This window comes from Pelodiscus sinensis, chromosome 5 (genome assembly GCF_052426305.1).
Source record: "Pelodiscus sinensis isolate ZL-2025 chromosome 5, ASM5242630v1, whole genome shotgun sequence".
NCBI classification, from domain to species: Eukaryota; Metazoa; Chordata; order Testudines; family Trionychidae; genus Pelodiscus; species Pelodiscus sinensis.
The window spans coordinates 107,674,344-107,700,281 of record NC_143056.1 but is presented as its reverse complement, the minus strand read 5'-3'; the positions used below and the strand labels follow the sequence as shown (position 1 = coordinate 107,700,281).

The 25,938-nt window shown below is 43.6% G+C and overlaps 1 protein-coding gene across 7 annotated transcripts in view; it reads right to left on the bottom strand.

Moving 5' to 3' along the window:
- The window catches only part of DENND5A (DENN domain containing 5A), a 139,292-nt gene that overhangs the window by 34,166 nt on the left and 79,188 nt on the right, over positions 1-25,938 (bottom strand). For 6 of the 7 annotated variants that reach the window (XM_075927961.2, XM_089778631.1, XM_075927962.2 and 3 more), the window contains exons 6-11: positions 19,469-19,786; positions 17,130-17,345; positions 15,965-16,199; positions 15,394-15,544; positions 14,198-14,291; positions 7,663-7,794 (exon numbers count right to left, since the gene is read on the bottom strand). In XM_075927961.2, coding sequence (XP_075784076.2) covers positions 7,663-7,794; positions 14,198-14,291; positions 15,394-15,544; positions 15,965-16,199; positions 17,130-17,345; positions 19,469-19,786 — 1,146 coding nt within the window. Of the gene's footprint in view, positions 1-7,662; positions 7,795-11,515; positions 11,624-14,197; positions 14,292-15,393; positions 15,545-15,964; positions 16,200-17,129; positions 17,346-19,468; positions 19,787-25,938 lie in introns of all 7 variants that reach the window. The other variant, XM_075927965.2, reaches the window with a different exon arrangement.

The following is a 25,938-nucleotide window of genomic DNA, read 5'->3' as shown; positions in this document are numbered from 1 at the left end:
TGGCAAGCAAGCAGGAAAAGCTGAGAACCGGCTGTCCAGGGGGGTCCCTTTAAGCTCGAGCCTCAGATAGCCTCAGACAGCAGCCACACAAAGCAACTACTAACCTGATGCCCTGCCAGAACCGGTTTCAGCTGCCCTTAAATGCCCCCCTGCGTCCAATCAGTGTGGACGCGCTAGTTCGAATTAGCAAAACGCTAATTCGAACTAGTTTTTAGTTCTAGATGCGTTAGTTCGAATTAGCTTAGTTCGAATTAACTAATTCAAACTAAGTTAGTTCGAATTAGCGCTGTAGTGTAGACATACCCTCAGCTTGATAAAGCCCTGGCTGGGTTGATTTAGTTGGGATTGGTCCTGCTTTGGGCAGGGGGCTGGACTCCATGACCTCCTGAGGTCTCTTCAGGGTGTGTCTACACAGCAAAGTTATTTCAGAATAAGGGCTGTTATTCGGAAATAACTATGCGAACATCTACACAGCCATTCCATTATTTCAAAATAATTTCAAAGTAACAGACAGCTTATTCCAACTTCTGCAAATCTCATTCTATGAGGAATAACGCCTATTCTGAAACAGCCATTTCGAAATAAGGCGTGTATAGATGCTCCACTTCTGCTATTTTCAAATAGCTCCTTACCAGGGCTATTTAAGTTCTTCCTCTTGGGACTCTAAATCGAAATAGCACATCTACATTAGGGAACCCTGCCCTGGACTAATTTTGAGGCTTCCCTGCAGTGTAGATGTGCTATTTCGAAATAAGCTATTTCAGAATAACTATTCCGGAACAACTTATTCCAAAATGTCTGTGCAGTGTAGACATACCCTTCCAGCCCTGGGATTTTATGATTCTGCAATTCTACTCCCATTGGCTAGAACCTGCTGCTGGCTGCTTCTGGGGTGCAGCATGGTTAGCAGTGCCTGGACAGGCAGAAAGCCTGTCTTAGTATCCCCTGTACTGCTGACCAGGAACCACCTGAGGTAAGCCCCTGCTGCCCTAGACCTGACCCCTCCCAAAGCTGAAGCTTTCATCTTTAGCCCTACTCCAGAACCCACACTTGAGTCAAATTATGCTGGGTCACAGGCATCAACAATTTTCTTCAACTGCGTCATGAAAAAAAAGTTTGAAAACCACTAGTCTAACAAGTTGATTTACAGTTAACAATAGCTATGTGAACTTGTCCTCAGGAACAGTTTTAAAATAGGTTTATTATTAAATGTTTGAACTACAGTAGTTTCTGAAGTTACCAGTCACAATTAGGACCCTGTTGTGATGGACTCTACAACAGTCAAATAATGAGGCAGTCCTTGCAATAGATAACTTATTCACTGCAATAGGCGAGAACAGTTATGCAATATAAGCAGGGCTTGACAAATAATGTAATCTACTCGCCCCGCGCGAGTAGATTACAACCCAGAAGAGCCGGTGCAGAGCGCAGAACCGCACGAAACCACGCGGCTGGAGAGTGGGGCTCGCCGCCGCTTGGCGAGCCCTGAATATAAGTATGCACTTCCGAATACAGTGCTAAACATTCTGTAGCTTTATGTACAGAACATCAGCAGCCAGCTCTCCTGGTTTCTATATCTTGATTTGTCCAATTTAATGTGTGACTTTGGGAAAGTTACTTAGATTTCTCACTTCCTCAATCTAGTTGTTTATAAAGCAGAGGTAATATTTAACCATGTTTGACAACACATTGAGTGAGAGCTACAGATGAAGAAGTCTATGTAAAGGCTGAGTATTTTATATGCATTTATAAAATGTAAGCATCCATATTTATTGCCTCTCAATGATTCATGAAACAAAATGTTTTCAGTTCAATCAAAAATAGAGTGGCGTTTTCAAAAGTACCTAAGTCACTTAATCCCACAAGCCCCTTTGAAAATCTCACTTTGAAAGTCTGAGTATTCTAGCGCCAAGCCAAACGGGCACTACTGAAAATCCCTGTATCTTATCCAGAGAACCTACCGCTGCAACCAACGCCACTGCCAGCTCTGTCCACACATCTATACAAGCAACACCATCCAGAACCTAACCACATAAGCCATGACATCAGGGGTTCATTCAGCTGCACACCTTCCAACGCAGTGCTTCCCAACCTTTTTTATAAAGTACCTCTTAAAAAAAATTATAAGTACCCCCAATACCTACAGTTTTTAGACACACAAAATTTGTTTCTACCATTGCAATACATTTGTTTAAACAACTTAATCATAGCCGGGCAGGTGATGGCATTTTTGGATGTAAAAAGTACAAAAATAAAAACTTAAAACAAAAATTCAGTTTTCTCCAAATTTCAGTTGTGTTGACGTACCTCTAAGGGTACTCATAACCACTGGTTGAGAAACACTGTTCCAGCGTGATATGTGCCAGCAATGCCCCTCTGGACAGTCTCTATGACAGTGGTCACCAACCAATAGATTGGGATCTACCAGTAGATCTTGGAGCCTCTGACAGGTGATCCTGACTGGTTTAGCAGGAAAGCTATCTAGTGCGGGCACTTCAGTTGCCCCTCCACTCAGTGTCATGCTGTTCCTGCCCTCTGCCTTGGAGCTAACCCCCTGGGAGCCTCCTGCTTGCTGTGCAGGGTGTGGGTGGGAGAAGGGGGGGGGGCGCTGATATCAGGGTATCCCTCCTCCCCCCACTCCCACACCCTATCTCCACAAACAGAGAGAAGGGGATGGAGGGAGCGTGACAATGCAATCTCTGTTACTCTCACACAAACACACCCTATCCCTCACTCATCTCCTGACCCAGCACATATTTGTGTTGTGGGGTTGTTATTACTTTTACCGCTTGCAAAGTGGGTTAGTTTTGGTTTGTGACTGGTCTGTGCATTTCATCATTTTCATTTCTCTTACACTTACATTTAATTCTTTGAGTAGTGAGTTCTAAAATGCCTAACCTGCCGTGGCTGGAGCCATTATCCCTGTGGGAATTGCTGCTCCTGGAAGTGCTGGCATGACCCTGCAGCCCTTGGGAAAGGGTGAGCAGGGGGCATCCACATGCTGTCCCTTATGCTGCTTTCCTAATGTGGGAGCCAGGTCTATCCCTGGGGCAGCCAGTGTTGGCTGCCCAGATACTACCAGAATGGGTGGGGGGGGCTGAGATCAAGCCAACCACCGTGTGCTCCAGAGGCTGATGCCCTATCCCCAAGTTCACTCCATCTCCTTACCTTCAGAGGGTCCCTTATCCTGCTTTCCTAATGCGGTAGCCAGGTCTATCCCTGGGGCAGCCTGTCCAGTGGCTCCCAGGGTACCCAGGGGAGTGGGACTTGAACTCGCTTCACCCTCTGCTCCAGAGGCTGATGCCCTATCCTTAATTTCACTGGAGATCCCACTCCACCTCCCTGTCTTCAGCGGGTCCCTTATCCTGCTTTCCTAACACAGCAGCCTGTGTTGGCTGTCCAACCATGGACAGGCTTTGAAGCCACCACCCTGTGCTCCCCAGGCAAATGCCCTATCCTCTAGGCCACCCCAGAACTCACCCCACCTCACTATCTTCAGCAGGTTCCTTATCCTACTTTCCAAACACGTGAATCAGCACCATCCATAGGGCAACCTGTGTTGGCTGTCTGGCTGCTCCCAGGGTGGGCGGAAGGGGAGGGGGCCCACAAGCCCCCAACCCTGCACTCTCCAGGCAAATGCCCTATCCCATAGGCCACTCCAGAAGCCACCTCACCTCCCTACCTTAAGGGCATCCCCTCCCACACTCCAAACGCCTTGGCCCAAGACCAGAGCCTGCACCCCAACCCCCTATCCCAGCCTGGTGAAAGTGAATGAGATTCGGGGAGGAAGGGGGGTGGAGTGAACAGAGTGAGGCTTCAGAGTAGGGGTAGGGCATGGGCGGGGCCTCAGAGAGGCAGGGGAAGGAAGCCAAGCATGGGAATTTGGGTTTGAGGTAGATCTTACATTGCACTTAAATTAAAAAAGTGATCTCATGGTTAAGAAGGTTGGAGACCCCTGCTCTATGACAAAGGATAAATGGGCACCAATCAGACATTAGAAATGGTAACACACATAAATCTATTGGGGAACATTTTAACTTGCCTGATCATTCAATCATGGATTTAAAAGCAGCCATTCTTCTACAAAGAAATTTCATCAGCCAATTACAGAGACAGTATGTGGAATTGGTATTCATCTACAAATTTGACACTGTTCAAGCCCAGGAAAACAAAGACATTAACTGGATGTCACTTTATAAAACCAGTCTCCTCTGCCTTTAACAATTGCAATTTTACATAAAAAGCTAAGAATGGAACCTTCCAGCCCACTTAATTAGCCTCATTAGCACCAGCCCTCCAATTGACAGGAAGCCCCCTCCCCACTTTATACATAACTTGGTTTCTATTATTTCCACTCCAGATCATCTGATGAAGTGGGTTTTACCCACACAAGCTCATGATACTATATATTTTCATTAGCCTTTAAAGAACCACAGAACTACTCGTTGTCCAGAGATGTGAAGCTTCAGCTATCTCTTTTCTAGTTCATGTACCCCAGCAAATAATCAAGTTCTGTAGACCAAATTAGGCCCTTGTTTACACGTGGACAGCTCCAGGGTCTTTGACTTATGTCCTGAGCATCACTTTTAGGCAACTCTTTCCTTCCAAGAGCTTATACAAATGTAAATGATCAAAATTTTGAGCCAGTCTATAACCAAGAGCAGTACCCTACTCTGCAAACAGGTGGCTGTATAGACCTGACCCAAACCTACTGAAACCACTGGGAGTTTTTCCATTGATTTCAACAGGTTCTGGATCAGACTATATGAGCACAATAATTTACTTAATTTCCATTCATGACTAAGGGTCCACAATGTAGCTCTTAGCAAATATGCTGATGATGCAAAAATTAAAATAGAACCCAGTATAATCCCTTTCCACTGCTAGTGGAAATTAATGGCAGTTAAAAATAGCAGAAGATGACCAAATATTCCAAAGGGGCAGAGCTATTGAATAAAGAAGTCCCATTTTTACACACGCACTTTGCAGAGTCAAGCCATGCTTTAAATTTTCATTACCTGCTTCAAACTGGCTTTGGGGACTATCGTAATCCTACCACCTCCCAGAAGCAAGGCATCACTTCTCAGCTCTAGGTATCAAATCCATTGGTGTTATAGTGTATTACATTAATCTCTTATCTACCATACTCTGCTTTTGAACTTCTGCAATAATGGTTCCTCAGTGACCTGATACTGCCAAATTATCTTCTCAGTAATGCTCACGGCAAATTATTCCACTCTTAAGGGGGAGTCTACACTGCACCCTTACCTGGAAATAAGCTATGCAATTTGCACTACACACATTGCATAGCTTATTTGAAATAGCTGATTTCAAAATTTGGCACGGTGTAGTTCTCACCCTTTTTATGTGATCACCTCCAAGCTCAGACACGTATCATGTGCTTCCTTTCTCATCTTTTAGCTTTAGATGTATCCATTTCCCCTAAACTCACACAGTAGATCATGCTTTTCATAATGGGCTCAGCTAGCATCCACTCCTCCTCTCTCTGACATTCTGACAATGCCTGTTACTTGCAAACTTCTCACATCCAATGGCGCCTTACTCCCATAATGGAACAGTTAAAATCAAAGGGCCAGATACTCAGTTGGTGTAATCAATGTATTTCCATTTCTTTCAATGGAGATATGCCAGCTTATACCAAGTGAAGGTCTGCCCTACAAAGAACAAAGCACAGAGTGTTAGCGTGTAGTAGTTTACACAATTAACCGATAAACCTTGCTTATCAGTTAATCTTAATGACTACATGCACGCCCGCTTGCTGTCTCTGCATCAGAGGCATCTACGAGAGGGCAGGTGGGAGCTGGTGCCCATGGGGTGCCAGGATCCCCCTGCACTCACTGTGCTGCTCTCTCTGACAGAGGGGGCAGCAACGCAGGAGGTGAGGGGTGCAGATGGGATCCAGTACACATGGGAAGCCAGCTTGCTCCACGTATCAGCTCAGCTCCCACGGAGCCGCCTGTTCCTCCTCCCAGCCAGAGAGGGTGGCGAATGCAGAAGGTGGGGCGGGGGGAGGAAAAGACAGGACAGGAGAGAGACTGTACACATGGGAAGCTGGCTTTCAAGCCGCCTACCCTACCCCACTCCTACAGAGGCATCAGCGCAGGGGGCAGATGGGAGCCAGCTTAAGAGCCGGTTGCCCAAGAGGAGCAGCACCCACCAGACTGCATGTAAACATGTAACCTCTAAAAAAAAAAAATCCAGTGGTTACAAGTTTGCACAAATACATGTTAGCTAACATCCCTACTGTGGGGCTTACATATTCACTTAATAAAAATGTATCATTTTTACCAGGCATTATACACAATGGTCCAAATTATTTAACTCTGACTTCAGGGACCAATGTAAGAGTTTACAAAACACAAGAATATCCATATTGGCTCAGATCAATGGTCCATCGAGCCAAATATTTGGTCTTCCAACAGCAGCCAATGCTAGGTGCCCTGGCGGAAATGAACAAAACAGGCTGTCATCAGGTGATCGATCCCATTGCCTATTCCCTACTTCTGGCAAATAGAGGCAAAGGACACTATCTCTGCTCATCATGGCTAGTAGCCATCTTTTTGCACACTGCTATAGTCTTCGCCTCCCCAACATCTTCTGGCAAGGAGTTCCACAGGTTGACTCTGTGTCGTGTAAAAAATACTTTCTTATAGGTTATTTTTAAACTTGCTGCCTATTGATTTCATTTGGTGACCCAATGTTATGAGGAGTAAATAGCACTTCCTTATTTACTTTCTTCACACCAGCCATGATTCATAGACCTCTATCACAGCGGTTCTCAAACGTTTTGGGCTCCGGAGCCCTTTACATGTGTAAAAATGTATGTGGAGCCCCAGCAGTGTGTGTTAATTGCGTTAGTTCAAGGTATTTCTCAATTATGCTTTTGAAGGTTTTCCAGTTTGTCAACCTCACGGAGTCTCTGGAGAAGTCTCGTGGAGCCCTGGGGCTCTGCGGAGCACAGTTTGAGAAACACTGCTCTATTATATCCCTCCTTCGTCATCTATTTTCCAAGCTGAAAAGTCCCATTCTCTTCATATGGAAGCTGTTCCATATCCCTAATAATTTTTGTTACCTTTCTCTAAAGAGTTATTCTTTTTACTGTTACATGAAACAACAAATTAACTTTGATGATGTGTACTCAAATATAATTAGTCAAAATTCTACAAACTGGGGCCAGATTTCATGGGAAAGGAGTGTTTTCTGCAGTTCATTAGCTCACTTCATTTTAACAATTAAATAGGGAATCTAGCTTTTCACTGCAATTTCTCTCTTGTAGAACTATTTAAAAATATTCTCACAACACGGCATTTAAGGACTAGAAAATGTATGGCTGGGAACAATCCTAGACTGGCTGGAAAACAAAAACCTACCAGAGCATCTGATCTTTCTTATTTCTCTAATTTTATCTGTATAATAGATCTTCTAATATGAAAAGTCTCCCATCTTTCCCAGATATTTAAAAACACATCCATTTATCTATTAAAAGAGACATACAGATGCCCAAAGGGGACAGTTTATACCCATTTCAGATTATGCATACATCTGAATTTGTGTGTGCATAACAGGTGAGGTTTTCTTACTACAGTTTTTCTAACTGTAGCCCAGAGAGATGGGGGGGAAGAGTCATTTTCTCTACATTACCTTATTTCGACATTCCTTCAGTAAACCTTCAACAAATTTCCAGTTTGTTTGTGCAATTACTGATGGAGAGAGATTAGACAGCTTAGGCTGACGAATGGTGCTGCCCAGATTCCTGGCTTCTTGGATATACTTCTGTACAAAAAAAAGACAGAAAAAACAAATGTACCCAAAACCAAGAGTGACAAAATGGTACACAGTAGCTATGAATCAGTGTCAAACTTAATCTGTCTTTGCTGCCTCATGCCCAAGAGGGGAAAAGATCACATCTTTCAGAAGAATGCTCTTTTATAAAGGATAAAGACATTTACTGTATTGTTTAACTGAGCTAAAATCCCATTTAAACTACCCAATTAGCAAACACAACACGCAACACAACACAAAACTGTTTGGACCCATAGTTTTAATTTCTCCCTCTACTAGTATGGAGTGTTTTTTTTTCCCCCTCCCCCTCAGAAAAGAAAAAGACTTGTTGTAATCATAACTAGACATACTTGATATTACTAAAAACAGGTTTCCTAAATTATTTTGTAGGTAAGTGATGATGCTTTAGGTGAAGGTGCAAGGGTGACAGTATATCTACACTGCACTTAGACCCCTGCAGCTGGCCTATGCCAACTGACTTGGGCCAAGGGGCTGTTTACCTGCAGTATAGACAGCTGAGCTCAGGCTGCTCCAAGAGAGTCCCAGAGCAGTCTGCCTCCCCGTCAACATCTACATGGCAATTAAATAGCAGCTTAACCCAGCAGCTCGGCTTAATGTACAGGCAGTCCCCGGGTTACGTACAAGATAGGGACTGTAGGTTTGTTCTTAAGTTGAATCTGTATGTAAGTCGGAACTGGCGTCAGCCGCTGCTGAAACTGATCAGTTTCAACCGCAGCTGAATCTGGATGCCAGTTCTGACTTACATACAGATTCAACTTAAGAAACCCAGGCGTCCCCAAGTCAGCTGCTGCTGAAACTGATCAGCGGCTGATTCCAGGAAGCCTGGGGCAGAGCAACTCTGCCTCGGGCTTCCTGTAGTCAGCCGCTGGTCAGTTTCAGCAGCGGTTGACTTGGGGACGCCTGGGGCAAAGCAGCTCAGGTGCTGCTGGGTTGGTCCGGAGCGGCGCTGCGGGACCAAACCGGCAGCCCCCAGCTGCTCTACCCCGGGGGTAGGTAAGAAAAGCCTGGCCTGCTGGGGGGGGGGGGGGCCACTAGCTGCACCCCCCCCCCCCAGCAGACTAGGGAGACGGGGGTGGCGGGACCGCCCAAGTCCTCCACAGCTTTGCTCCGTCTCCCTGGTCTGCTGACCTGGGAGACGCGGAGCAAAGCCGCAGAGCACGTGGGCAGCAGGACAGTCCAGGCGCGCCGCGGCTGTCCCACTGCTGGCGTGCTCCAAGGCTTTGCTCCCCGTCTCCCTGCAGACTAGGGAGACGGGAAGCAGGCGGCAGCTTTGCTCGGGTGTCCCTGGTCTGCTGGGGGGGTCCAGCGGCTTTGCTGAACCCCCCTCCAGCAGACCAGGGAGACTGGGAGAAGCTTTTCTCGCCCCGGAGGACACGGGTGGCGACCCGCCGCCCGTGAGCTCTGGGGCAAGAAAAGCCCCGTTCGTAAGTGCGGATCCAACATAAGTCGGATCCGCGTTAAGTCGGGGACTGCCTGTACACATATCCAGCTACACAACCGTTTTTATACCGTAGACCAGCAAACACATTCACAAACTTTTGGTGGCCCAGTAAAACTTTATTTGCATATTTGTGTATTCATTATGTACATAATGAATATGCAAATAAAATTTTACTGGGCCACCAAAAGCCCCAACCCCCAGAGCCGCTGTGAACAGCTGGCTTCAACTTTGCCCGCCCCACCACCAGACCCTCCCCAGTGCCAGATCCCCACTGCACCCGACCCCTGCAAGACTCCCCTAGTACCAGCCCCCAGTCCCCAATATTAGCCCCAGGTCCAGACCCCCCAATGCCAGCCCTACCCTGTAGCCCCTCCACTACTAGCTCCAGCTCCTGAGCCCCCCAGTGTCAGCTCCCCTGCCTGCACACCCCACTTCCCCTTGGTGTCAGCCCCCACCTACAGAGCCCCCCCCCATTTCCAAAGCTCCCCAGCACTAGCCTCACCCCCAGAACCTGCCCTGCTTCTCTTCACATAGCCCTGAGCTGCCTCCCAGCTGAGCACTGCTGCCTGGGTGGCGGTGGCTCTAGGGCTGGGGTATGCCACCCAACGCCTCTCCTCCCATTGTGGCTGTTGGGAGGGGCATGTCCTGCCCCACCTCTCAGCCAACCAGCCCCAGGCAGGGGAGGGGTCTGCTCTCACTATCTTCCTTATCATTAATGTGAAGGGCGGCTCAAGGAAGCGTAAGCTCAAGTTAGTTCAGTTGTATATGATTTTTTTCAAGATAGTTTCACAGAAAAGACCTTTACACAAAACGATCATCTGCATTTCTCAAAAGCAGAATGGAACGAACCAGATCTTCTCCCCACAACTCCTGTAGTAAAGCAGATCAAATCAGAGAAAGAGTAGGAGAGTTGTTTTTGGCATCCTTCGAAGAGCAGTATGCTGACCTTCCTGCAGATGAGTGTCAGGGTTACCTGGACACACAATGTGACACTAAACCCCTAATGAAAAATCAATAGCTTAATCTTCTCTTGCTTGCTGCATGCACCAGGTATCCATAAGAAAACCCACAACCCAGCAGCCTGAGGGCTGGGCACAGATGGCTGGAAGACGGGAAAGAGGCTGCTTGGAGTGACCCACGCAGTGACTTGGGCAGGAAGTGGCAGGTCCCAGTGTGTGGGGGCAGTTGCACAGGGATGAACGGCTCAGCATTTGCATAGCTGCAGCCCCCAGCAATGGCGCTGCATGGGAGAATTGTGCCACCAGTCCCGGGCCGCTCCCGCCAGCCTGTGCGGACTACGGGCCCGGCTCAGAGCCAGTGGCTCCTGCAGATCCCCTGCTGACCAGAGCAGGGCTCAGGCACGGAGGCCAGTGGACAGGGAGGCCTGTCACACCAAGCCTGGGCCACGGCAGGACAGACCATGCCAGGTGGGAGTCACACTCACCCCTTCACGGTGTGGCATGACTGGACCTGCACTGCGCAGTACCACCCAAATGACCTCTCTTTGAGCTGCTTCACAGGAAGAGCCTTGCTGGGCTCCGCGTGGCACCTCTCCCAACAGCCATGGCAGGCAGGAAGGCGCTGGCAGCATACCCAGCCCCGGTTCCCAGAGCATCCGTGGCCTGGCAGCCAGCAGACCAGCAGCTGGGAACTGCTGACGTAGAATACGTTGCTGAAGTTGGCTTACATTAAGCCGAGCTTGGCAGCGTCCACACCGCAGGAGGCTGACTGGAGCAAATACTCCCATTCGCTTCCCTTACTCCTCACAAAAGCAGGAGTACCGGACGCTGGTCAGGGTGGACTCTGAGCTTGATTTAGTGAGTCTTAACTAGACTGCAGTGTAGACATACTTAACCGGTTGACTAAAGGCAGAAGCTACACTAAGGAGTATAATAACTGAAGCAGTAGTCTATTATGAACCAGATCAAATACTACAAATCTAAAAAAGAACAATCAATATTTTAGAGGAAAGCGTATTTCCTTGACTCATGAAGTTTTGAAAGATCTACCACTGCGGTATTCCAATATACATTTCAGCAACACTAGTGAAAGGGCAGTATCTGATTGCTTTGGGTTGAGATTGACTGAAATCTTTCAAACATCATAATGAATAAATAGTGTTTGTAAAAGGCAAAGAAAAAAGAACACTTTATCCAGCTTCTGAAACAGGCTGAAGAACAATGAAATACGTATATTTAACTATGCATTGTTGATGCCATTACTACAGATCACATTAGACATAGGACATACCAGGTAAAGCTCTGATACAGATTTTATAGAGGGTTTGAAAGGCCAATCATGCTGGTCCCAGTTTAAATATAGTTGCAAATGAAGCTCAGGCAAGGAAAAGTCCAGATGCTGGCAGGAGAGGATTGGTAGCAAACAGACAGCCCATGTTAAGCAAAAGTTTGATAAGCAAATATGAAGTAATAAAAGCATGCATGCAAAAAACAGAAAAGATAACAATTAAGAAACAATTCAATGCCATTTAAATCTCAGACCAATAAATAAATATGCAAAATAAAACCTATAAGTAATGAAAGCTTAAATAAAGTAAAGCGCAAAACAAGCATTTAGACATAACTGATTAAATTAAATACAAAATTTAAAAGAATCACATCCTTTACTGCACTCTCATCACGAAGCTTCACAAAATTTTAGCAGCTGTCAAATCTCAATTTCAATGTTTCTTTCTAGATAATTGCCTCAGGTGCTCAAGTTAATTTTTATTTTTACCAATTGCCTACCAGCCACAAGGGTCACCACTATTCTCCTCAAAAATCACTCAAAATTAATCCCTGATGGCTGTTACAGACTAATGGGGAAAATCTGGAATTACAGGAGTGGGGTTCCACACAGATATAATGCGACCAATACATTTTGGCATCACTCCAAGTAAGTATCTAAAGTGAGTTACTAATAAGTATCTACAGTGAGGCCAGAATAATTCCATCTGCTGCACACATATTTACAATATGCTTCATAAGATATATTAGTTACCTAACATATTAAGGGGCTGTGTCTAGACTGGCAAGTTTTTCTGCAAAATCATCTGCTTTTGCAGAAAAACTTGCCAGCTGTCTACACTGGCCGCTTGAATTTCCGCAAAAGCACTGACCATCTCATGTAAGATGGTCAGTGCTTTTGTGGAAATACTATGCTGCTCCTGTTCGGGCAAAAGTCTTTTTCTGAAAAACTTTTGCGCAAAAGGGCCAGTGTAGACAGCAGAGATTTATTTTCCCCAAAACAGCCCTGATGGCGAAAATGGTGATCGGGGCTTTTTTGCAGAAAAGCATCTGTGGCCAATCTAGACGCGCTTTTCCGAAAATTCTTTTAATGGAAAACTTCATGCCAGTGTAGATGTAGCCAGGGTGTGTCTAGACCACAGGGTTTTGACGACAAAAGTGGCCTTTTGTTGACAAAACTATACCTGCGTCTGCACTACTGCCGAGTTCTGTCGACATAACATCGATAGAACTCGGCAGTTTTATTGACAGTGGTAAACCTCATTCTACGAGGAATAACACCTTTTGTCAACAGAGTTCTGTCGACAGAAGCCGTTATTATATCTACACTGCCCTTTGCGTCTACACTCTCATGTCAACAAAGCGGCTTGCTTTGTCGACAGAACTGGATGTAGTCTAGACGCTCTTTGTCGACAATATCTGTCGACAAAGCCCCTGTTGACAGAAGCCTGTAGTCTAGACATATCTATAGACAGCTGATCTCTGATAATTAACCATTTGCCAAGTATATTCAGCTTTAGTTAAAAAAAATTCCAGGAAAGCAGGAAGTGACTCTTTACATGTATAAATTACAATTTGATACCTCCATGGTTCATATGTGTCATCACCGTATTTGTCAAAAGCAATGTAAGAACTACCTACTACTCAGTTTTCTTTTGCCTCTTCTAAATGGAAGATGTCAATGAGAAATAGCACAATACACAACATGTGAAAGCAGTACATATTCATTATTTGTAGATCTTAAAAGTGCACAAACCCTTTTTTCTTTTTAATATGGTTACAAAAAAGGGGTGACAATTTTATCTCCAACTACAATTTTTATGACCAAGTCACAAAACCTTGGAAAATAAGGTTTATAATGGAAAATATAGTTCAACCTTTCATATCATTGTTCACATATAATAATGGAGTGAACGAACAAGAATATATATTTTAAAAATCTGTTTCCTGCAAACATCTTGGTATAAACTTTAACAAGAGCAAAATTAAATGATTCTTCAACCCAATATAAAATAGTGTATCCTAATTTGTTTATATATAAGCACATATCAAAAAAATAAATCGAAACAGTTGAAAAATGTTTTTTATACATTGCCATATTTTTTGTACAATGAAGTTCAGAGAAATATTTTGTTCTTGCTTAAGTAACTGGTATCATATGACTCAACTAATACCAGTTTTAAAGGTTCACATAAGTATTCTTGGAATTTATTCATTTCAGGCCAGGCCCTCTCCTCGAAACACAGAAGTATACTTATCAAAGGAACATCACTTTTTATAAAATGGGAACTATTTTGAATCCTCCCAAAGCAATATATTTATAGCTGAAAATCAGCACTTTCAACAATGTACCCTTCAAATGCAGCCCAAGACTTAAATCAGATCATGCACATCTCTCTGCATACTGGTATCGGACTTTTGCGACATTTAACCACTGCAACTTAATTCCCATGTTTTACCATTGGTTTCATATTCATGGGACAGATCCTGACTTGCCGACATAGCTCCTTTAATGTCAATGGAGCTATGCATTTTACACTAGCTGAGGATCTACTCTAATTTTTGAAAGATCAGAATAAGGAATAGCTGAGGTTTAGTATGGAGTAACTGATTTGACATTCTGCAGGGAAGAAAGTGACACTTCTGTAATAAAAATCATATTGTACAATTACTGAACAGTCTTCACCTCTCTCTGATCATTGTCAAGACGTAGGTGCTCAGTGTGTTGTTTTTGTCTATCTTTCCGCCTCCACTGCGCGGGAGCATTTCTTTTTGTCCATCTACAGATCAAACAAGATTATTCATTAGATACCAAAAGTTCAGCTGCAGAGGAGCAAAGGTTTCCATTTTAGATTGCTAACAGGGTCTGTCCACATTACAAAAAATACTCACTGACAACGGGCATTAGCAAGAGGCATGCCAGAACCAGTGCCAAACATAGGTTAGCTACCAGCACACACAAGGAAGACTGTATTTATCACCTCTTTGTAAGTAGCGAACCAGTGATGTTTGAAAATAAAATCTTCCTGGAAGAATATCTTCTTAGGGAAAAAGCAAAAACATGGTCTTGGGCACTTAGTTTCTAGTTTCCATTTCTTTTAGACTTCTTGGTTACCTCTGCAGTTACTAATCACTTCTACCTCTTTCCTCCCACATTATGAGACGGTCCCGTATGTTAAGCCAGGACTACTCAACACATGGCCAGTGGTGCAGTTTGTTTGCGGCCTGCGGTGCAGTTTGAGTTTATGCAGGGCTCAACACACTGTCCATAAGTGGGTACCAAAACAAACAAGTAGTCAATATAATGGGCTTCTGTTGCAGTTTAGTAGTTAAATTACTGCATTGTCATTGCTCATGAAAAGTGCTGTCATATGGGAGGAAATAGGGTAAATAGTACATTTATTAATATCAGCAGAACTGACTTAAATGGGGCCTGCGTGTTGTGTAGTCTTACTTTAATTTTTGTATTCATGCCCATCAGTGTGAAAGAAGCTATTGCATATATATTTGCATGTATATGCAACCACACTTAAGTTGCAGCCCTCAGCATGTGCTGTGAGTATCACTGTGGCCCCCAGGGTTTCCAAAATTGAGTAGACCTGTGTTAAGCCATTAGCTCATAACTGAACTGTAGCACAGGACTCTCTTTTAATCTGTATCAATTAAAGTCACGTAAAGACTTGAACTCTGTCCCTACTGCAATAATGGCCTCCTTGGTTCAATTTGTTTACTAAAAGGATCCTGGAGAGTCCACCAGATTCTAGTGTCATTCTGACATTTCTCATGAAAAAGTGATTAAATTTGCATTTTTGACATCTTAAATTTGGGCTTATGCTTTTGATGTCACCAATATCCAAAGCACTATAAAGTTTGCATACTCACTTGTTGCTTGCAGGTCCTGTGGAGAGTACGTCAGACTGAAGTTTAGGGAAAAACCCAAGCTCATACTTTCCTTGTCCAATCTTCATATCTAACAAGTGTGGGTGGACTGCAGTGTGATCTATTTTCACAAGTCTTAACTCAATAGCTTTCTCTGAAAGTTTTTTTAAAAAAAAAAAGACATTTCTTAAGCATGTAACTTTACAGATAGCCAGTGCTCTAAAAGTGAACAAGTCTCTACTGTAACAAAGGACTGCAACCAACAGCAGGGAGATGCTTGTCTTATTGGGAACGTCCCATCCTCAGGCAGGTGATGAGGAGAACAGAGCTGATTTCATCCTTTGCAGATCTCTCTCAAAGAGCTCTCTCGCTATCTCAGGTTCTCCCATTTCCCTTTCCATGAGAATTTATTCCTACACCAGAGCCTCACTCTTCAACTCTTCTCTTTTGTTTTTAAAACTCTAAGACGTTTAGCTTCAAATTATGGCAGATAAAATTTCTTATCTTAACAAGTTGTCTAATTTTGAAGATGCTAGTGAGAATCACTTTACTTGTAAAAGAAATTTACTCTTACCTGCCTCATCAATGGTAGTACACTTTTGATACATAGATGTGCGCAGAGTTGGTGTCCTAACATTTAACAATCTAATTTTATCTACTCTAGAATCAAACACTCGCAAAACTGGGTCTTTGTCATCTTCATCATGGCACATAATCTTATTGTCAATAAAAGATGCAAACATCTGTGTCTCCAGAAATCTTGAGAGAAAAGGCAAGTAAGGTTCAGGCTGGTCTGATAGGAAAGATGCCTAGTGAAGAACAAGAGACAAACTTTATTTTTTTATATATTATACATGTATGAATGATACTCTGTTACAGTTCTGTATTTCATTTAAGCAAAAATATTTCTAACCAAGGACATATTGAAGAGTTTGAGACACATCTAAAACCTTTTGTTTTTGAGGAGGGAAGGGGTTGGAGACATTGTCCCATTTTACTCTGCATGCCAACTCCATCTTGAAAAATATACTATGCACATTTTTTTAGTTTGCCTGACAATCATCTATTTTCAGCACTTCATTTACAACAAAAATATAAAACGGACATTAGAAAAACCCAACATTTTGAGATTTTAGCTGAGCTGATCTCCCCTTGTGGCTAAACCAAGACTGTATATACACATTATACACTTATTTTTTGAACCAAAGCCCACTGAGGTCAATGGGTGTCTTTTCACTGGCTTCAGTGGACGTTAGTTGAATCAATCCGAGAACGTAAGTCTTCCCGGCCCGTGGCAGCGAGCCTTCAAGCCCAGGTCGACCAACACAGGCTCATGCTACTGTTTTAAAAACAACTCAATCAACATTGCTCCGCAGGCTAGTTCTTGGAATCTGAGCCTTACGGGAGCTGAGGAGAACCTGTTGTCATCTACCTCATTTTGTCCTCTACCACCAGCACTAGAAGATCTTCAAATCAAATACATACCATTAGTAGAATAATGTATCAGCATTAGTAGAATAATGTATCAAATGTATACATTTGATAATGTATCAAAGTAATAATAATCAGCTCTTTCACAGTTGATTGGAAGGGTTCAGTGAAGAAACTAAAATGTTCACAACATACCTTTCCCACTCCAGCCCCATTTTCTGACTACCTCTAATAACTTGTACTTTCAGATTTCAGTAATAACTATTTAAACAAATATGACTATGCTTTGTCCTTCTTTTCTAACTTACTTTATCGAAGTTCTGCATCTGCTCCCTGTTGGTAAACCAAGACTCTTTGTCCTGACTGGGCTGAATGACAAACACTTCATAGTCGGCGAACATCTGCGTAAAACGGTTGGCAAAAACTTCTCGGATTTGAATGTTCAGCTGGTAAATCCGGAATTCTTCTTCTTCACACTGAACTTTGAGATCCTTGTTGCTACTGGTCTCCTCTCGTACTTCCAACTGAGAGAGTAAGAGAACATGCAAGAACAAAATGTATTCCTACCTTCATAGGTGGTTTAGGTACATAAGGAATTAAGGCCCACTTTGTTATCCAACTGTCATTTCTCCAATAAATATTCTAACCTATAACCCATGAAATTCTAAACAATGCGATCAAGGAGAGTAACATTTAATAATTCACCTGTTAGTATACGAGATTAGAGTTCCAATCATTAATATTCAAAATGCTAAAAATGAGCATTTTAAAAAGATAGATAAAATATTGAAAACACAGAGATCATTTACTTTCTTTGTTCTTTAAATAAAAACACTTATGAAGACACATGAGACTTTATTATCCACACATTTTTAGGTGATTATGCACTTTTCAGGTGGATCATAAATCCGTATTTCTTACTAATCCAAATCATTATGTATTGACCTTCATATTAATAAAGAGGTGCATAATCAAAAAAAGTTCTGGCACCCTTTATTTGAAAACCATACCCTTCTCCAACAGCCAAAAAAATGCAGTAAAATGTCATTTCAAAAAGGACATGGGCTGAGGTTTTCTAAATTACACATATGATCTGGAGGCTCATTTCCCATTAATTTTAACAGGAATTGGGTGACCGATTCATTAAGAAACTATGAAAATCTCAGTCATGACCAACTATGTACAATTTCTGGAAGAGTGCATATTCATGTATCTCGACTCAGTTTTGGGATGTAGTACTATAATAAATAATTTCATGGAATTAGTCTACTTTATGACTTGCACCCACATACAACAGCTATCCAGTGCATTTTAAGCCACACTGATGACACTAGCAAGCTTCAGTGTTTGGTACAAAGTCTTTAGCCAAAGACCAGCTGTACCCATAGATTCTATGATGATTTCTCTCCAGTTCTTTCCGACTCTATCCTAGATGTAGTGATTAAAATTTTGAAATTACTTCTAGCTTCAGAGCCAGGCACTACAGGCTAGTCAATTCAGGATTGGTTTTTGTTTACCAAACAATTTAAAAAGAAAAAACTGCCGAAGTTATGCCCCTACATCCAGAATCAGACATTTTTACATAAAATTAGTAAATGGGGAAGGGCAGCTTCGAAACAATTTTCTAAAATGGAGGAAAGTGCAGTGAGGCCAGAATGCACAGAAACTCACAGGAGATGGACACTCCCACTATTTGCCAATGCAATAAGCAAAACAAAAGCTTCTTCACAATTGCCCCCCGCCCAAAGAAAAAACAATGCAAGAGAAAAATCTGAGAAAACAGAACTGATTTGAGAGTCTAGTATCAACAGCTGAATGCTTACCTTTTCTACCCTAATGCAATTTTCTTTCCCCCACTGCAGCTCTACTCCCCAAAGCAGTCCTACAGCAGTCAGTTCCTTCATTTAATCTCCCCTCTTGTAATACTAACTTAAGCACCACAAGCAAGAACCAGCCTGATAAAAGGGGATATCTGTGGGGAGCAATTTAAACATGCAAGACAAACAAACCTTATAGAGAGAATCTTCCCTCCATATCCAAAACGTAAAACTCAAACCTTTGAGTCCTTTCAATAATAGGCTGGTAGGGTCCCATTTTTAGAGGTCCTGAGATTCTCTGAGCCATACATGCTCAGTATCTCTGAAAACTAGGCCCTAAATGCCCAAATATTAATGAATAAAACCGCCAAGCATCCCTGAGGCAGGTACGGTAATATCCACATTCTACAGGTGGAGAAACTGAAGCAGGGAAATGCCAACACATCAATTTCTACGTGTTATTTGTGGCGACTAATCAGTGTTGACACATATGCACTTTTTCCTGTTGTATAGACACTACCAGAAGTGGCGGACCCCAGTGTAGTGGAAGATCTTAGTGTCTTAGGCAACTATTTTTAACATGTCAAGAGGGCAAGGCAAACGTTTGGTGGAGCCAAAGAGTTAACCTCAACCATATCCAAACAACTCACCTCTGTCTATACTAGGATGTTAATAAGGGTTAATTAATGTACTAAAAGTACATTTATTTCTAGTGAGGTAAGGCCCAGGTGTTTAGACCATCACTCCCTAAATCCCTCTCACTCATTTGCCAATCACCACAATCCAACAGTACAGCTCCCAAAGAGAATACATGCAATTCCATAACTTACCTTTTCTAGGCTCACCCCTGTTCTTTTCACAAGTGCTTGCAGCCTTGCTATGGTCTCATTTTCCTTTAGCAGTTCATAGGAATTTAGAGGTGACCCAGCTATGTTCCCATTTCTCTTATCAGAAACTATATCACATACTCGGAGGTTTTTCATCTTTGAGGCACTTTCACTACAGTGCAGGTTTCCCTCGGGTGGAATTCCAAAAGCCATTAGGATCTCAGAGATTTCCTGAATGAATTCAAGCTTATTGGGGAATTGGGGCAAATCCTCTGGCAGTTCAATGAAATGGTTGTCTATGTCCACAAAGCATAGGTTGGCCTGCAAAAGTAAGTCAGAACAATGTAACAGTAAGCTTCAAACAAAAAATGTAAATGCTTTATAAGAAAGCATTTTACCGATTGTATATGGACTCTTGAATGCAAGTCTATAACACAGCCTGAATCTGTTGGCCTTAAGAGCATACTGAAAGGCATGGTTTCCCAATACATTAAGGAGACAGCCATGGTAAGGATCCTGAGAAATCCTAGCCACACACCAAGGAGGACACTAAGTCATGTGCACCTTGGAAGAATGGCTGCTCAAACTCTGCTGCAATCACATAAATTAATGCTGCCCCTTCCATATTATGATAGCCTTGTTCCTCTCAACACCCATGCAGAGTTAAGTTTGTATGGTTAGGGTATAAAGGAAATGTTACCTTATTTCTTTATTTCCCAGATTAAAAAAATAAAACTGTGGTGCTTTTTGTATTGTAACACTAACCTTTTTCTAAGAGGCAAGCTCTCTAGGGTGAAGACTGTATTACTGTAGGTCTGAACAGAGCCCAGCATTAGGGCATAAGGTTCTCGGTTGGTCCCTAGGCCCTACGTAACAAACAATAAAACAAAGAGTGGGCATGTGAAGGGCCACTAATGCCACATTCCCTGATTTTTAACACTTGAGCATAATGAATTAAGACCCATGTTCAGTGGGAGGTGCAAAGGGGAATAGTCCATATTCCTAACTTGGACTCAATAACAAGGATTCTTGTGTTTTAAAGGGCTCAAAATTGTTTTCGTGCAGTAAATAAATTGAGTATCATGATGTTTAGCACGAGTTCATCTTCCAGCCCTTAAAAGCAGATTTTTAATGACACGTGCACTGGTTTTACAGTCAGCACCCGTGTAATTTTAACAAAATAAACATTAGGGGCACATATAGCTTCCAGTACTAGCCTTTAGATACATGCCAACTGCAGCTGTTTACATCCAAAGGGGTAAACAGAAGAGCATCCCTCCCGGGCTTTTTTTAAACCATGTAGCATTCCACGGATTCACGAGTCAGGAAGCTCATGTGTTTTAAGTAGATGATCCTGAATTTAGAAACTTCCCTGGGATTCTCAAATATCAATCAGAGGCTTTAATAACTGAAAGGCCCTATCCTGCAAATACCTACCAAGTGTACAAGAACTTGCAACACAGGGTACTGAATAATTAAGCCTCAGAACCTGTAATTGCTCAGAGCAACAGAACAAAAAAGTTTAATATCTGTCAAGTTGTTTTCGGAAAATTGCTGATGGGGCATCAGGGAAACATCTAATCTCTTGAGGTCAAGCTGTATAGTTTAAACTAATAATGTATAATTAGAGTCTGAAAATATCAAACTACATACTGGTGTAAATAAATGTATCTAGGACAGAGCAATAGCAAAAAGATATACCAAATCTACTACAAAGGCTACCGTTAGCTATAACCTTTAAAACACATTGATTTAAGTCAACCAATAAGAATGCACTGTTAAAAGTAACAAGTACAAATGGAAACGTTAAATTTAAAAAAAAAAATCTATGATTAAAATCAATGTTATTCCTGACTTCAATTGCCATCATTTAAATTAACCCTGTGTTGCAAGACTTCTGCACATTTGCATGATAAATGGGAAAGTGTTGATTTTTAAATTTATTTTCAAGGAAGTGGAAGAGAAAAGGCAGAGTCCATTAACTGACATTGTGTCCATTTGCAGTTACTGTCCCCCCCCCTTTTTTATACTATACAATGCATGAAGAGTTGGATCAATATGTTCTATAGAATTTTAAAAAAATCAAGTTTTTCACCATTCACTTCAAGAGCTCTTATGACTTACTCATGGGAGCATAGTAGGATTGGGTTATGAAAAACGCCCACCTCCAAAAATTATTTCTCTAATATGAGCCAGGTCTTGATTTGCTGTACACACACACACACTTCTAAAAGTTAAAACTAACTGTACAAGTTCAGTTTAAATAATGAAAAGATATTACCTGTTTAGGGAAATTGCTGATGGGGCATCATAAAGATTCTTTAGTTTCAAAGCCTAGGACATAACCATATTTACTTTGCCAGACAGGACTAAGCCTTATGGCTTATTTTGTCAAACGTCCTGCCTCTTGCTTCAAAAGACATTTAGAAATAGATCACTCATAGGATACATATACACTGCAAAGTCTCACAATGAGGAGCATCTCAGAGCCCAGGTTCCAGCTTGAACCTGTTAACTTAACACACAGCAATTTTTAGCCATGAAGCTCAAGACCTATGAGCTGGAGTCATTTGACCTGGGCTCCAAGACAAGTGCCATGGGTTGTTCCATTATGCAGGTTGGACCCCCAAAAACTGGGACTCCCTCATTTGGCCCCATCCATGGTCTGGCAGGACAACTGATGTTCCTGGACCAGGGAGTCCTGGCTGGAAACCCCAAAGGCAAAAGGGCTGGTGGCCCCAGAAGCACAAATGGGGTTGTGGTAGCCACAGTAGTGTGGCCAGGGATCCCGCAGCAGTCCTGATAGTGGGGCCAAGGATGCGGCAGTCTGGGCTGCCAGAATGTGGCAGCACAGTTGGGGGAGTGGCTATGACTGACAGCGGTGAGGGGAGGCCAGCTGGGGGCCAGTAGCAGGGGACCTCCCCTTGACGCACTAAACTGTTATGGGTTGAATGTTACAGCTGAATGTCCTGCCTGTAGCATAACCAAACTTTTATGGGCCAAAATAAAACGGGTTTCGAGTCTGTCAATCTTACAAATGGGATGGGTAAATCAATTTTCACAGATTCACATGGAGAAATCCCAGCCTCATAAAGTAAACGGCAAAACTCATTTTAAAGCCAGGAGGGACACTGTCCCTATAGAACGCCATCAGCCCACATCTACGCTATTAAGTGTTGTCAAGAGAACTTGTGTTGATACTCAAAAGACAAAGCAAACATTGCCAGAGGCTCCAGACTTGCTCCCTTTATCAACAGATTATGTCCGTACCAGGGGCACCATCATCGATGGTATGTGCAATGCACTGGGGGTATGTATCCCACAGGGCAGTGTTGTGGAAAGGCAGAGCTCCGAGTTCTCCCACAGCCACCTCACCTACAGGGAGCAGCGCCACGAGCAGCTCTGGGAGCTCTCTGTGCTGAGCAATGTCAGCGCTGCACAGCAGCTTGCACCCCACCCACAGTGGCAGCAATCTGCCTGCTTGTGTGTTCCTAGTCATAGGCAGTTGGTAATGTAGGCAAGGGAAGGCAAAGATTTCTCAAAACTGCCTACATGACCGACCGCCTGAAGCTGGGGCTGCCGCTGGGAAAGGCTGGAACTGCAGCGCGGAATCCCGGCTCTCTCCAGCCCCCAGGGAAGGTGGTCCAGCTCAGCAGCCTGGCAGGGGGAGGGGATGGGGCCACGGTGGGGGCAGTGCGGCTTTCCCTGCCACTGGGGAGGGTCAGCTGGGGGCATCACAATAGTCCCGGTTCTCTACATGGCCAGACAGGATCGGACTGAGGGTGGGATGGGTCTTGCCTCCCCCAGATAGGCTTTCACCCAACACCCATGTTCCTAGTGCAGGGTAGAACAGGAGCAGTCCAACGATTTGTTCTTTGTTCCCTAAAGGGAGCTATGAAAGGGGAGGGGCGCATGCCTGCAAGGCAGCAGAGATCAAAACTCAGCAGAGCCATCAGGGCAGGCATTGTGGGATAATGGCAGAAGTGAATCCTGTCAACAAAACAAACAGCAGAGTCTACACTGGCTCTTTGTCCACAATAAAAGGAGGGGGAAAGAAAAAATGTCTCTCGTAAGGGTGGAAGTTTTTTGTTGCCAGAACTGGGCGTTTTTCCCCAGTAAAAGTCGCGTTGCATTGTGTACACACTCACCGTTGTGTCACAAAAAGGCAGTTTTTGCTACAAAACTTGGCAGTGTTCATACAGCCTCAGTAATTCCAGAGGAGGACAATGCATCAATGTTTCCCTAAAGGACACTTGAAAGGCAGAGAAAATAGCTTATTCACTTAACAATGAATAAGTTCCCACCCTGTCATTATGCTGAAAATAGAAAAAAAAAAACCACCTTCTATTTTGAACATAACAAATGCACATTGTATGAACTGAGACTCCTCTCTTGAATCTGTATAAAACAGAATCAAAGCCTACATGAAACAGGAGGTCTGTCTAGCACAGAATCTTAACCCAGGGGCCACAAACAGACTTTGGAACGTGCCTTTGCCCTCTCCTATTTAGAGATGTAAGGGAGTCGACCACTCACTCAACCCTTGCTGCCTCTATTTCAGAAGCAGCAGAAGGATGGGGGAAGTAGAAGCCACTCCTGGGGGGAGCTGGCTTAAAAGACAGCTCCCCCCAGCACCGTCTTCATGGTGCAGGGGGGCAGAGCTGCAGCATCCCGGAGCTGGTGTGAGCTAACCCCTTTCCTCTGGTAGCTCTGCATTTTAAATGTAGTAAGAGCCAGGCTGCTGCACACCCGACTCCTGCTACATTTAAACTACAGAGCCTCGGCAGGGGTAGCGAGTGCCCCCTTATCGACTAATTGAGTAGTCGATGGAAATTCCATTGACTACTCAATTAGCTGATAAACCACAATTTAACATCCCTACTCCTATTGTGGCTAGATGGGAAGACAGTGTGGAAAAAATTCTTCTTTTGCAACATGGGGTTACAGTATGAAGAAGGCTCAGAAGCATTCATCTGAAGCGTTGAGGTACCTCTCACCTTGCAAGGTTTCAATCCTGCAAAAACTCATATGCTTAGCTTTGCACTCAAGTCAACGAAACTAAGCAGATGCATGGCAGATGCAGGATCAGGCAGCCTGCACCCAGGTGCCTATGTAAAGACACCAGAGACTGACTATGCTTGCAACACCAGGGGATCCTTTAAAAAGGCTAGCTGCATGAGGGCAACACTTGGCCCCGTAAAGCCTGTCTTGCCTAGAGAACATTTTTATGGGTTCTAGGTATGAAGGAAAGTTTCTCTTTCATTCCCACAAGCATCTGTTATTACCTTTTACATGTATTCACAATGCTGCTACTCTTCATGACAAATCAGATTTTGCAGAGGGGAAACACGGCTGGCAGCAGCAGTTTGTAGAAATTAAGGCTAGTACACTGACACTTTAAGGCACTAACTTTCTGGCTGAGGGGAGTGAGAAAATACACCTAGGCTATGTCTACACTCGCGGCTTCTTGCGCAAGCACAGCCGTTCTTGCGCAAGAATCTGCAGAGCGTCCACACTGCCCACCCCCTCTTGCGCAAGTAAATTTACAGTACAGCGTGGTAAAAGAGGGCTCCTTGCACAAGAGCTATGCTCTTTTTTAACAGGTGTAAGCCCTCTTGCGCAGGAGCTCTTGCGCAAGAGGGAAGTGTGGACGCTTGGCAGGGATTTCTTACACAAGAAAGCCCTATGGCTAAAATGGCCATCAGAGTTTTCTTGCGCAAGAGAGCGTCCACACTGCCATGGGTGCTCTTGTGCAAAAGCACAGCTCGCACATGGCAGTGTGGACGTTTTCTTGCACAAGACTTCTTGCAGAAGAACACTTGTGCAAGATGTTCTTGCGCAAGAAGCTGCCAGTGTAGACATAGCCCTAGAGTGCAGCAAGTTACAGCACTGCAAAGCACCCATGTGCACAAGGTGAGCACTAAGAATAAGGTTGTTAGCTACTCCCCTCATGGAGGTGGTTTACCTCCAGTGCTGGGAAAGCTCTCTCCCAGCCCTTGTGCAAGTGGCCACACTTTCGGTGCAAAACTCTGTCTCGGCTGTGTTTTAAACTTTTAAGTTTAGACAAAGCCTCGCTCTCCCAAGAGTCTTACAGCTGAGAGGTAGGAACCACTTAACATTGGTCATCACAACTCAATCAGGGTCTGCATGTGCAGCATCCTCAAGAAGTCATCCTACCAGCAAATAGGAGAAACACAAAGCAGCCAGTGTAATTCAAAATAGCTCTCTTGGTCAAGATGATCTAATGTTCTGGAATTCAGAAAAACAAAGGGCTTTTCAACGGGTTTGTTTTGGAACAGTAAAAACATACAAAACCAAAGGAAGAATTTACTAAAATCCAATTGGAGAAGTGAGATCTGTGCCACAGAATGCTGATGGAGACAAGGGTTACACCAACAGAGGGGCAAGCTTTGGCCTTCACCATCACATGTGAATGTCATCTCATCCACATTCTGACCACCAGAAAAGAAAAA